The 14602-nt window shown below is 39.7% G+C and overlaps 1 protein-coding gene across 2 annotated transcripts; it reads right to left on the bottom strand.

The window, feature by feature from the left end:
- Positions 1 to 469: 469 nt before the first annotated feature.
- Positions 470 to 10262, bottom strand: LOC146523910 (uncharacterized). Of its 2 annotated transcripts, XM_085171595.1 has the most exons (6): positions 10005 to 10262; positions 7713 to 7764; positions 2811 to 3856; positions 1779 to 1934; positions 1445 to 1540; positions 470 to 1258 (listed from the first exon to the last, which is right to left on the bottom strand). In XM_085171595.1, the coding sequence occupies exons 3-6, from the start codon at positions 3846 to 3848 to the stop codon at positions 941 to 943; spliced, it is 1608 nt and encodes a 535-aa protein (XP_085027721.1). In that variant the 5' UTR covers positions 3849 to 3856; positions 7713 to 7764; positions 10005 to 10262; the 3' UTR covers positions 470 to 940. The 2 variants fall into 2 exon arrangements, with proteins under 2 accessions (XP_085027721.1, XP_085027722.1); XM_085171596.1 differs by lacking the exons at positions 7713 to 7764; positions 10005 to 10262 and having other exon boundaries at positions 2811 to 4790.
- Between the last annotated feature and the right edge of the window lie 4340 nt (positions 10263 to 14602).

Raw genomic sequence — 14602 nt, 5'->3', positions numbered from 1 at the left:
TTTTAAGCTACTTTAACTTAACTGTTGTTGATACGACTTAGTCAAATAATATTAGTAATTCCAACTAAGGTCGTGTTAAGTGTACCAGAATAATTTGTTTCCTTTAAACTTATGTCCCAAAGTTATATTCAAATCAATCAAATTGTTAATTTCTCTCTATTTCAATTAAGTAAATTTTACTTAAAAAAAAAAAAAAAAAAAAATTGCTTACCCTGATTTGTAGTTCTTTTATTAACGTCAATAATGAAAACTACAAAATTCTTTCACATCTTTTATTAATGCAAAATTTGTTGCAAACAGAATAAGAATCCACATCTAAGGGAAATTGCTGTAATTTGTATAACACAAATTACAAAACTTTTGCCTATGAACCAATAGCTTTAAAAAGCTCTATTCAAATAAAACAGAAACAGACAAGAGAAATGTTAACCAATGTTTCTCTTCCTCTAAAAAAAAAGAATAAAACACTGCCAGTGGTATAAAGTATCACAATTAGAAACTGATGCATCCACAAACCAAAGTTTCAGACTTGCTGTTCTGTGATCCATATTTAGAAATTGCATTTTAATAAGACTTAAAACAAAGTGTTACCAGTGTGCTGCAGTGTGGTAATCATGCATATATTTTGTTTGGTTTTTTTTGTTTTTTGTTTTTTAAATCAGGTGAGTTAACACTGATTATAGGGCAGCAGCTATCAAGGACCGGAATAAAGAAAAATTGCTTCGGTAAACTGAATAATTATAAAGTTGCTCTTCAAGCTACTCAAATGTACCAAACGTGAAACATTCATTATTGAAAGTTAAAATGTTCAATCAAATCATAACACATAACATGAGAACGAATGATGGTTATACAAGAGTTTCACTCCTATTCACAAGAGCACCAGTCATTGGTAATTTACATAACAACATTCTCTGGATGTGTGGTTTTAGAAATCTTCCTATCCAGTAGCAATTTTGTTCTTCAGACCAAGGACTTTGGGGGAGAGCTTTTCCCCATCCAATCCCATCAATACTTTCTGAATGAATTCATAATAGTGCCTCAATTCCTTGGGGTAGGCTAGGTTTAGTGCATAGATTACTCCAAGCATCAATGCACAAGCTTGGGCCGGAGATCCAATGTTGTCCATGACTATCTCCCCTTCAACAAATATTCCAATGTCATCATAATGTCCATTTTGTCCATCCTCCTTGTTGATGACATAAATGCCCATGGTGTGCTTCTTTAGGTCTCTCTGGATGTCATCTCCTTCAATGTCCTAAACATTTAATAAAAAGGTAAAAGAAAAACAATTAAATTCCAATCTAGTCATTTGTGTGTGTGTCACACACACACACACACACACACACACACACACACACACACACACACACACACACACACACTTTAGATAGATATTTGTGTGTGTATAGATGACTTGCTAACAATGACTTAAATGACTTACCAAGTACTCCCGAATAAGGCTTCCGTCCTCTTCACCAAGGTAGAGGCAAAGTGCCCTGAGAACTGCTTCCCTTTTCACGTTAACATCGCTTTCAGCCTGTTTAAAGAGAGTTGCTGATTAAACCAATTTGGGGAAAAAACAACAACAATGTCTGACATTCGCAATAAGTAAATTTTATCATAAGTCAGTTCAAACATAGTAAATAAAATTTATATATGAAATTTCAAAATTTAGATTGCTTGGCCGGTCACCTAAAATGGCTTATTTGACTCACCAGTGACCTGCCACTTAAGACAAAAGAAATCCAAATAGAATTTGCAATATTCAGATTTACCTCTTGCATGATCTGCAAGTGGTGGGCAAGTTTCTGCCCAGAGACACCGCCCTTCTTCTGGAAAGCTGTCATCAGCTGAGGTGTAATTCTGTCTAACTGTGCCGCAAAGGTCGTCTCCAGTTGAAGTGTTGTAATACGCTGGAATTCAGCATTTACCTGTATCACACACACAGAGAAAAAAAGACTGGTGCTTAATCATTGGTATGATTATTTTGTTATTTCTTTATTAAATGCTACAATGCAATTGCCATCACTTCATAAAGCATGATTAGCATGTGGGTTAGTATACAGTGCATGAAGGATGTTACTACTGTTAATCAAAGACGAAATGAATGGCATCAGTCCATTTAGCGGGTTTAAAGGGTTTTAAAAAGCAGATATTTGTCTGTTTCAGGTGGTTGGCAACACATTTTCCTGTGCTCTTTGTCCACTGGTGGGAGTGTCTCACCTGTGAGGTCAGCACCTCTTGGTGGTGAGAGGTGTTAGGGGTTTTAACTTGACCCATTTATTTTTTATCTTATGAGCAACAAAGTTTGTTCATCACATTTTTAATTTACATTTGTTTAGCACATGCTTTTAACAATCTCAGGCCAACTAAAAACTAATAGCTAAATAAAAGGTTTTAGGTTAATTCACAATTGATAATCTGATTTCACTCAATCTCACTATTAATTATTGAGATGATTAATCAATCATTTCAATAATCAAACTCACTATAAAATAGTTTGGGCCCTATATGTAGTGCAAACTTACTTAAATAATCAAATATTTTTTTATTTACAAGAAAAATCAAAAATAAATTTTATTCATGTTTCTACACTTTAAGTCACTTTTTCATACTTGTATTTTAAGTGCTGCTCAAATAAATACTCTGTTCGGTACACAGGTCAAGCATTTAACGACAATAACTATAAATGCCAGCCTCTTTATACCTATATTTGGGATAGTCTTAATCCAAGTGGCCCAGATTAATTAATGTATAACATAAGGAATTACTGAAAAGAACACTCAGCAAAAAAAGCATGCCTTTACCTCATTAATCTGGAAAAGTGCAGGCCACCTAGCTTTAAACTCCCCAGCAGTTGGACTTCCCTGCACCACCTCTTGTCTACGGTAGGAAAATGTTTTTGACATCTTCTGTCTTACATCTGAGGCACTGTTTCTTCGTCTGACGTCGGTCAAAAGCTCAACCCTGATGTTTTCTAGACTGTCATCCGTTTCGCCAGCTGGGTGTAATGGACAAAAATTGACCTCAGACTTTTTAGGTTTCTTAACATTTTTGGCTGGGAGGCAATCATCACTGGATTTGTTTTTCAAAGCATTTATAGTCACTTCAGGACAGCCAATGTTGCGCATCTTTGTCCTGTAATTAGCCATCTTATATTTCAGGCTAATCATCCAGCCATAGTAACCTGTGGCAGATGGCTCTTGCAGACAATGAAATTTTTTGATCAGTGCCCCTGCAACTTCATCTATTTGGTAATTTTGAGGATAAGCAGTAAACTGAAAAATCGCCTCAGCTAGCTTCTCTAAGATGTCAGATTTAACACCTGGAGTAATCTTGAGCCGAGTTCCAGTTTCTCTGAAGGTCTCATTTCCACGCTGAAGTTGCACCTCTACATTGAATGAAAATCGAGGAATAGTAAACTCGCGAGGCCATGCACATGATCTCAGCTCACTGTCTGACTGTGGTAGAATTATGGTGCTGTCTGAGTTGGATGAAGACGATGAGAGACGGGAGTTTCTTTGAATACTTTCTGGACTTGCAGAGGAGTCAAGACTGCATGTGGGATACTGCTTTGACAAAGAAGATGCACTTGTATCCAGATTTGCCAGGTACACAAGTTTGATTGTACTTCGGTCTTGAATGTCTTGCATTGATGTTATGTTCATAAACTCATTGTTGAAGTCAGGATCCATGAATTGAATACGAAAGTCTCTTTCAATTCCAAATGCTTGGCGAATTGTGCTCTGAAGATCAGTCAAAGTTCTTGGCATCCTAGATGGAACGTCAAGTCTCCTAAAATCATCATCTGCCACAATGACTCTCAGCTTCAGCTGCTCTGCCATTCTTCAATCTGATTTTTAGAGACATTAGGAGGAAAAAAAAGTTAAAATACTTTGCATTGAATAATTTTATTACGGAGCACGAGAGTGCAGAACTGCAACACAGGTTTTACGGGTAAAAAGCAGTTTATTTAATTTTATTCTATAGCTTCATACTGTTTTTTTTGCTTACGTCAGCCAGAATCCTCAAAAAGTGTCACTTTGCTTTTAGTGGTATGTGTTGCAATTTATCCTTTATCAAAATGTTTTGAGCATCATCAATGATGTTTTTTTTAAAGACATATGACAACATGAGGCATGTTTGGCCAAAAGAACTCAAATGTAATGGAAAAAAATATTACCCTTGTGGGAAGTATCCAATCTTTATTAAAAATAAGCTAAAAATTTGTGGTGCCCCTCCTGTTGCCATGAAGATAACTGCAACTGAACACATGCAACTGAACACATGCAATTGAAGACAACATTTACTACCTTCTATATGAATGAATCTTTTAAGTATGACCATTCGCCGGCCTCCAATCCTGTAATCTGCCAAGGGGTACTGGTCTACCAAGGCACCAAGATCAACGAGGGAGATGTGTGATGTGGGAAAAAGTTCAAAACCTCTAAAATGCTCCCTATACCAGGCATCCATCTCTTTGACAATGAAGCTCAGGTTTTCCTCCACAACAACCATTTGGACAACTTCTGCAAATTCAGGCAATCCAGCAGAGGAGCCATAAACTACAATCATGCCAGGCCTGTAGTTTGTTCCATTCACAGAAGCATTCTTTGTGAGCTGAATATGGGTAATATCAGGGAATTTAATCTTCAAGTCTCGCTGTACATCATGATGCAGAATGTCAACAGAGACAGTAGAAACAGATGAAACAGTTAGGCTTGGCCTTACAGTTGTGACAGACTCCAAGTGGTATGCCATCATGAACTGATGTTTCACTGCCAGTGACAGTAGTACATTTTTAAAGCACCGTGTGTGACGAACAACCTGTTTGAAAAAACTGTGCTTTGCCTCGAACCTCATGGTCCACATGCCAACAAGTGGCCCAAAGAATTTAATCATCTGTGGATAATGCTCCACAAAATGATGTTTTGGTAACAGCTTCAGTCCTGGAAACAGCTCTTTCAACCTACATCTGTGGTCAGAGACTCTAGACTCAAGGAAAGCAATTGATTGTTCTGTGTGTACTGGTGCAACAACTAGTTCAACAATGTCCTTTAGGTCCAAAATTACCTGCCAAGCTGTTTCATCTGGAGGTACCAAGTGTCCTACCAACAATGGAAGGAATCGTAAGAGACTCCAATTTTCATGAGCATTTCCTCCAATGCTTTTGTTCTGCATGAAAGTCCTGGGAATAGCATGAGGGCGATTACTCTTGTCTGCCCATTTGTAGGGAAATGTCAGAATGGACTCATTGAGGCTGTCAAGTGTAAAATATTTTTTCAAAATTAAGATATTCAGGCAGTATGCCAACTCAATTGGTAATATGCCCTCAAAAATGTCATGTGCAATATCTGGAGGATATCCACTGCAAACACTAAAATGGGAGAGATGTGCAGAGAAAACACACCGTCTTTTAACACCGTGACATGGTTTTGCATTACTCTGTGCAGAACTTACATGCATTTCATGTGTCTCTTTGCTTCTCAGAGTAAACGCACCTGAACTAACCTCTGTTTCTTGAATATCAGATCTTTTGGCCTCACAAAATCTGCAAAAGTATTCACCTGAAAAACTCTCAATAAATCCAGAAATACTGTGTGCTCCTAAATTATCTGCTATGACACACTGTATTGTGCCCCTGACAAATTCTCCAAGATGTGCAATATCCCTTGACTTTCCAAAGTAACAAGATCACTCAACAAGGGCTCTAGAATCTTTTCATATCCATATGTCTTTACATCTTCAGACTTGCAGAGTAAAGCCAGATAAATGGAAGTCAGTGATGAATGGCAAGCAGGTGGTAAATTGCTAAGAGTCCAATATATGGCACAGATTTTGTGCTTTTTACGGGAAGTGCCAAGTGGATTGCAAATCTCAAAATCGTCAATATACAAATTCAGTAAAACTCGCAATTCACCTGCTGATAAAAAACTGTTTTCTTTGAAAAACAACCCCTCCCTAAAAGACCTGTAAATCACTTCTTCCCCACTTTGTTCTGTTATGCGACTACCATCCAAAACCTTAGCAAGAAGGTGGCAATCACTGAAAAGCTGCTGTAAAACCTTTAAAACTGGAACATACTGAAATGTTCTTTTATTTTTTTCATCCAACACATACTCTACAGGCTCTACAACTTTAAAATTTTCCTTGTAGAAATTTTTGCGCTTAAAGGATGTTGCTAGGGGACAGCCTTTACCTACCGATTTATACACAGGGTTAGATGTACACAGTGCAGATGCAAGTTCTTCAATGACTGACTGGTCTATTTGCAAGCTGTGACTGTTCAATGTGTCTTGGATAACGTTTGCTGCACTACACAAAGATGCTGTGCCCAACAAATACTGAAATTCCTCCAAAAGTTCATCAACTGCAGCACTTGGAACGTGAAAAATATTTTCTAGTTTTAATAACACTGCCGCAAGCTTTAGCTGAACTACGTCTTCATGATCATTTGATGTCTCTAAATCAACAGGCTGTTCGTCACCCCACAATTCCTCAGCATTTGAAGCATCATGCTCTGCAGTTTCAGTTGCAAAAGATCCTCTGACAATATCCTCTTTGAAGTCTACCAGCGAGTGTAAACTGTGCTTGCGACTTTTGTGTGACTTAAAGGTACTGTAAATATTTGATTTGTAGTCACAACCTTTAAACATACATGTTACTGTCTCATTGTTTTTTAAATGACGGCTAATGTGCACAAAATATTCACGCTCTGTTCCTAGTTCACTACAACCACATAACTGACAGGAAAAAGTTGCAAATTTGTCAGAGTGCTCTGAGGTATTGCTATGATTCCTTGACAAGTGTGTCAGAAGTGAATTCCAAGTCTTTAAAAGACATGGACACTCAGGATATAGGCACTTAATGTGATGGCCACGCCCAAAATGACTATGTTTCAGTCTATAGTGCTTAAGAAGTTCTGATCGTCTAGAAACTTCTGCACTGCAGTCTTTACACTTCCACATAAACTGGACATACAACAAAGAGAGAAAATTTGAAACAAAAACAAAAAACACACTTAGTACTTTACACAAAGAAAGCTTTAGCCGTGGTTAACCTACAAGAATGGATGCATCTTAGAAGTATGCTTGTAGGCTGTATTATCTAGAGCATTCTTTTCCCAACTCTGTTCCTTGAGGATGCCCATCCTGCATATTTTTGATGTTTCTCTGCTTCAGTGCACCCTGGCATATTAACTGTGTCAGTGACAGACTTGTGCACAACTTAAAGAAATTAGGCTAAACATTAATTCAAATCAGTGTGGCGATGCAAGGAGACATCTAAAAAATGCAGGACAGAGGTCTTTGAGGAACAGGGTTGGGAAACATTAATCTAGAGTGCACCTAAAATCTGATCAGGTTAGAAAGCAATACCATAACAGTGCCAATTGAACAATCAAATAAAAGAAAAAAACAAAAACTAATATGTTACAGCCAGCAACTTTCATGTTCAACTTTAAATAATTTGCTCTAAAGGATGGGAACTGTTGGCAACACATGGAATCAGTGTTCTATGCCCTAGTCTTTAAAAAAAAAAAAAACTGTACAAAATATAGAGGCATCTTTTCTTAAACTATATTAGTCATGTATTAATTGATATTAATTAATATCAATATTAATAATCACAAGAACCCTTAAGATGAGATAGATAATCTTGTCACTGCAATACTGTCGTGATAAATATGTAAGAAATTTGCATGTACTTACCAAAATAACACCGTTTCCTTGAATAAACAATAACACATAAGGAGAAGAAAATCTGCCAGAAAAGGAAAACAAATACAAAAAATTAAAATGAGGACTTTAGAAAGACAAACAATTACCATTTCCAAGCCACTTCATGATACTCCCTTGTAACAAAACAAATCTTACTTGCGCTTCTGTACAAACTACAGATGGCACGATACCACTTTTTTATGTCCGATACCGATATCATAAATTTGATTATATGCCGATGCCGATATGAATCCGATAGTGTATTTTGTAAAAAATAAAACTGTTTTTTTTTTTATAAATATTTTGCTGCATTTTGTATAAGTTCATACTAAGTTAAAAAAAAACCAAAACATTAAAGCTATTCTGTTATACCTGTATGCAAAAAATACACTGCTCCCAAAATATTTTATACTTCAGCAATGCTGATCAACCTAAAAAACTTACACCATCCTCCTTATTTGGGTATTCTAAACAGTACATAAAAATATTAAACAACCTAACTAATAGGGCTGCCAACTCCCAGCAAAAATATTAGGAAACCACCCCCCACCCTCTGCCTCATAATGCTTAATTGACGTAATCTACTTTAATGCACAGAAATAAATTTTTCTACAATAATTAAATTCAACATTTTCTTCAATACAGTTGCAGACAGCACAGATGGTACCTTCCCAAAGGAAAAAGTGCTATATGTACTACTATTACTAGGGTATATATTAGACTTAATATTTACTACATACAATAATGGATTTCTATACATTTAACCAGATCACCACTTTGGTTGTAAGATTTAGATAATTATTTATTAAAAGCTAGACATTTTAAATGAGAATAAGAAAGAAAATTATTTATTTGTGCCCCCCTTTCCCTGTTAATGCCCTACCTGGCCCCCTAGCAACACTTTGCTAGACCTGCCCCTGCACAGTTACCAGCTGTCAGCCACAAGGATCCTGGTGTTATTTGTCTCTCAGAAACAGTTCATAACTTCCCTTCAACTCATTCATGTCACCTAAAATGTAAACCTGTTTCTTCAGCTCTAATGATTCAGTAAAAACATCTCCTGGTTTCACCTTCATGTTTCCTTCTCAGCACATATCCAAACTGATATCATGACCAGCAGCTATTACGGTTGTGGCTCCAGAAAACACAAGTGGATACTAGAAAGTAATATTAAAAAAAAATTCTAGCTTATCAAGCTTAAACGTGCTGCTATTGTTTATCTGCTGTTTTCCTCTTTCTAGCGCAAACTAGGCGATTAACAAACGACAGAGACGGGACTAGCGACAGAAAAGCCTATCAGCTGATAATTGATCAGTTTCATGATTGAAGTAGCAACAGGAGAGGGAGGGGGAGAATGAGGGAAGAAGTTGTGGCTGTTCAGCGTAAAGACACCTTATAACTCCAGCTTTGTGTCTTTTTTCATTCTAGCTGAAGTACGAAACAAATGCTTCCTTTCCCCCTCAATACAAAACTCCAACAGCCAGTCCAGCTGTGGCTCCATACATAGGTTGTTAAGCTCAACATGGAAATACTATGCAAACATACAGAGATGAACTTACACACTTGCTTTACTTCTCTGTGTTAGTTTTTTCTGAGATTAAATGCAGCGGTTTGGACGCACGTAGCGATGTTTCAAATGCTAAACCAGACCGCTGACAGGTCTCGCACTCAACAGCTCTATCAAGTGAAGCAACTTCTTTTCTGAGTTAATTTCAGTCCTGACAAACATCACTCTCAGTGCCTTTTGATCTCACATTATTGGCAACCACTGAGTTATTCTCCTCCACAGTTTACAACCATTATTTGTTTCTGCACAAAAGACGTTGTGCAACGCCAATCCTACTTATTTATTTCCTACCGCACCCCTGACTGTGCAGGTGCGTTCAGAAGCCCCCTCCCCCGCCCGACTATTTCTTAATGCCAATGTTGTGGCGGGAGGGACGATTTCTCAATTTAAAACTGCAGGCTGTCTGTATGAATTTTACAGCTAACTACAACAGAGAAATTGCCTCGTTTCATAATTTGTTAGTACAAAGTGTGCCACCAGAACTAAGCTAAAAACATATGACATTTTAACATAGCAGTTTTCATCAATACAATTACTCTTTTAATAGAGCAGTAGCTAATAGAGCACATAGCTAGCTTAAGTCAAATCACGACAAAGTTCAGAGGTGTACAACTACTTAGACTTCTTTCTCCATGTGCACACGTCTTAAAGAGTCAACATGCTTTGACTGAGGTAAAAAAAAATAAAACAAAAACGACCGTAAAAGGTTTACTTACCGAAGCTAGACCACCTTTACACAAAGTTGTGTGATTAACTTGAGCCCGCTTGCAGCACACAAACCGTCCGCTTTTTCAGTCCGCGCGCAAAATGGTGGCCTGTCCTAACGCATGCGCAAAATGGCCCAGCAGGATGCTATGAAAAACATACTTAAGCATTTTGAGCTACATTTAATTAACTAAAATTAATTGGATTAAAACGCAGGGAATGTATTCTGGAGTTACTCAAATTATATATGTAGACAGGAATTACCCATTTGAATTAAAAAGATATACCAAAATAAAATATGCTATATCTAAAAGGAGCCAATATCACTTTTTTCAGTGTAGGCTTGAGGCTTGGCCAGAGAGGCTCTTCACAGGTACAAGAAAGAACCTTTCAGTCTGTAAAGCAAACCAGCACATAAAAGGTGGGAGTCAAGGATTTCAGCCCACACCTACAAGTGTGCTTCATTAATGACTCACAAAATAAGAATACCACTGCAGCAAATGTAAAACAAGGTACAGACCTCTAATTAAAAATAGAGAGCAGCAACAAGGTGCTAAAATAAAATCACAGCCACCATAGCTAACAGCTTAGCTGTTTCTTTAGGTAGGTGAGATAGTGAGCTGGGGCACCCTGATTGGACCATGTGGCTGGGGTGGCAACTCAATAAGGCACAGCATGAAGGAAAAGCATAACTGGAACATGGTACATGCCTACAGGAAGAAAAACAAAACAGGGATACAACACAGTTTAAAGCAGTTCAAGTGCAATATATCTGGCAAGACAATGCTACGTTCTTTTATAACCTTTATGAACTGTTGTTTTCATTTGTATTATCCCCTACCTCTCAGTGCTGCTGACACACAAACCCACCTGTACATCTTGATTTCATCTTGCAGTACTCTTATCAGTGACCTTGAGGAAAACATGCAGCCTTTTGTATGAGCAAAATCTTCACAAATGTGACTAATTTAAAACAATCTCATTTACACAGTAATGCAAAAACAATGTCGCACACTTAAGGTGGTAAAAGCACAGTGAACGGCGTTAAAAGCTATCATAGGCTATACAGGCTGTTGAAAGAGGCCGATCGATAAGAGAGGACCAGTGGGTGTTGGTCAGTGAGGGGCTCACAAGCTGCTCTGCACCAATCCATCATTTTAAATTTTCTAATCTTTTCCACACCAACTGCATATTGACACAGTGGATAATACAGGGTCATGAGGTACTTGGGTTTTATAATACAGTGTATAAATTTTTTTGTTGACAGACAACAACATATATGTCCTTTCAAGTCCTTTCAGTGACTTTGTGAATAATTTATTTGCCATCTCTTGTGTGGTAGCTTAAGTGTATGTAGGTCAACATGTTGTGAAACCCCTCTTCTGCTTCCCCATGGTAATTCTGTGCAATTTGATAGCACTGGATATTAACCAGCTTCCTTTCAGCTCTACAATTGTGGCTTTGATGCCAAGTCCAGTCTGTGTTTTGATCTCAGATCACAAAAGCCAGCAAAAATCTGGTCTGGCAGTAATTTTCAGTTCAGATGGCAGATCAGGGGAGAAAAAATCCAGATCAAGTAAAAACCAGCAATGATCACAAACTGGAAGGTAGTCATCTCCAAGGAAACTCCCCCCAGTCTGTGGCTGTTGTAGCGTAAGACAGAAATATGCTTTAATTATAATTTCCTTGCTCTTGTAATTTAGAAAAAGAAGATGATTATTGTGGTTTGTTTTTACTTTTCTCGCATAATGTGTGTTTTTTTTATATTTAAAAAGAATAATACAGGGTTATCCTAATTATCCTAATATCCTGACCTGTTCCGCAGCCGCTAACATCCTTATGGCTGTTCTGCCCTTATAATATCATTCAAAACACAAAGAGAATGGCGTGTAACAGATTTATAATACCACAAATCAATTTGTAATGTAAAGTTAAAAAAATACAAAATTAAAATGGTGTACTATCAGTGTCAGCTATGATATTAGGACGTCTTTTTAAAAGGTTTTTAAATTAATGAAGTGCAAGGGGTTATGAACTGTTGATGGGTGGGCAGTTGTTATAATTAACTCTCTCTCTCCAGGCGCGCCGACACCTCCGGAGATGCTGTTGAACAGAGGGGACAAAGTGCTCACCTTCGACGGCTGGGAAGAGTAGCGGTTGGTAGCCCAGAGACGCCTCGAAAGGGGACACACCGGTGGCAGAAGAGGTAAGGCTGTTATGAGCATATTCAATCCATGACAGTTGCTTGCTCCAGGTTGACTGGTTAGTGGATACCAGGCACCGGAGAGCCGCCTCGAGCTCCTGGTTGGTACTCTCCGTTTGGCCATTGGTCTGTGGGTGGAAACCGGAGGAAAGACTGACCTGAGCTCCGAGGGCACTGCAGAACTCCTTCCAGACACGTGATGTAAACTGCGGTCCTCGGTCTGACACAATATCCGAAGGGATTCCATGGAGGCGAAAAACATGGTTAGTTAGTAGTTGGGCGGTCTCTAGGGCAGTGGGAAGCTTAGGGAGAGCGACAAAATGAGCAGCTTTGGAGAAACGGTCCACAATGTTGAGAATGACAGAGTTACCTGACGAGACGGGCAGGCCGGTGATGAAGTCAATAGCGATGTGTGACCAGGGACGGCTCGGAGTCGGCAGAGGTCGGAGGAGGCCCGAGGGTGGTTGATGGCCGCTCTTGTTTCGAGCGCAGGTCGGGCATGCAGAGATATATTCGCGGACATCTTTGGCGAGGGATGGCTACCAGGCGAAACGTTGAAAGAGGGAAATAGTGCGGTGGACCCCTGGGTGGCAGGTGAATCTGGCTGTATGAGCCCAATTTAACACTCGTGACCTTACTGAAGAGGGCACGTAGAGCAATCCTGGAGGTCCCGTTCCAGGGTCTGGTTTAGTCTGTTGGGCCTCTCTAATGGCTGACTCAATCTCCCAGGTCAGGACCCCAATTACACAGGTGGGCAGTAGAATGGGAGAGTCCCAAGCTGCGTCTTCGGAGGCGGTGAATTGGCGTGAGAGGGCGTCTGGCTTGACGTTACGGGAACCGGGTCTGTAAGTGATAGTAAACTGGAATCTAGTAAAAAACAGGGCCCACCTGGCTTGCCTGGCTTTGAGGCGTTTTGCCGATCGAATGTACTCCAGGTTCTTGTGGTCGGTCCATACCACAAACGGTTGAGCAGCGCCCTCCAGCCAATGGCGCCACTCCTCCAGCGCTAGCTTGATGGCTAGTAGCTCTCGATCTCCCACATCATAGTTGTTCTGTGCAGAGGTGAGACGGCGTGAAAAGTAGGCACAGGGATGAAGCTTACCACCTTGCTGCTGGGAAAGCACCGCCCCCACTCCAGCGTCCGAGGCGTCCACCTCCACAATGAACTGCAGGTTGAGATCGTTTTGGACGAGAATGGGCGCCGAGGCAAAGCGGTCCTTCAGATGGGCAAATGCTTTTTTGGCCAGCTCATCCCAGCAGAAGGGAACCTTGGGCGAAGTAAGACGGGTCAGAGGCAGGGTGAGTTTACTGTAGTCGCGAATAAAGCGACGATAAAAGTTTGCGAACCCCAGAAAGCTTTGGAGCTGTTTACGGTTAGAAGGGGTCGGCCAGTCAACAACGGCTTGAACTTTTGCGGAATCAGTTTTGAGGTTACCATGATTGATGATGTGGCCCAGGAAGGAAACAGTTGAGACTTCACTAACGCGTGGTAGACAACGATTCAGCGATGAACAGCAGTCGCCTCCTGGTTTAAATGCTGATCGTCTTAATGAGACCCAGGTGTCTCATCTGTCAAGGGCATGGGCCGAGGGCGTGAACCCACAGTGAGTTCCGCCCCGGCGAGAGAGAAAGAGAGAGAGCTGATCCGCCTGGCCGTGACACTCTCCTACTTGAGATGTGGTTTCAAGTCAGAGAGTCCAGCCTGTGGCTTAGGCAACAAAGGCACAAGAAAACTCAAATCATATATCTGGATATTAAAAATATCCCCTTTCACTCATACATATCACTACTGCACACAGTGGTATGAAAAAGTGTTTGCCCCCTTCTTGATTTCCAAATGTTTTGTATGTTTTTCACCTTTCAATGTTTCAGATCATCAAACGAATGTAAATATTGGATATAGATAACACAAGTAAACGCAACATGCAGTTTCTAAATGAAAGTGTTATTTAATTAGGGGAAGTAAAACCCAAAGCTACATGGCCCTGAGTGAAAAACTGGACCTGCTGTGGCAAATGGAACCATGGATTCTGCTGTCTACCAAAACATCCTGAAGGAGAACATCCGGCCATCTGTTCATGACCTCAAGCTGAAGCATACTTGGGTCTGCAGCAGGGCGATGATCCAAAACACACCAGCAAGTCCACCTCTGAATGGCTTAAGAAAAACAAAATGAATACTTGAGAGTGAACTACAACAAGTCTGCAAAGTTGGGCCAAAATTTCTCCACAGTGCGGTAAAAGACTCTTTGCCAGTTATCACAAATATCTGATTGCAATTGTTGCTGCTAAGGGTGGCCCAACCAGTTATTAGGTTTAGGAAGTTTAGGGCCCATGGAGGTTTGGATTTTTTATCCCCTTAATAATAAATGTGGCCACCCTCCCTGAGCCTATGGTTCATTTGTAG

The sequence above is a fragment of the Neolamprologus multifasciatus genome, chromosome 2, assembly GCF_963576455.1.
Source record: "Neolamprologus multifasciatus chromosome 2, fNeoMul1.2, whole genome shotgun sequence".
NCBI lineage: Eukaryota > Metazoa > Chordata > Actinopteri > Cichliformes > Cichlidae > Neolamprologus > Neolamprologus multifasciatus.
Note: the sequence above shows the minus strand (reverse complement) of the source record. Positions and strands in the feature narration are given on the sequence as shown.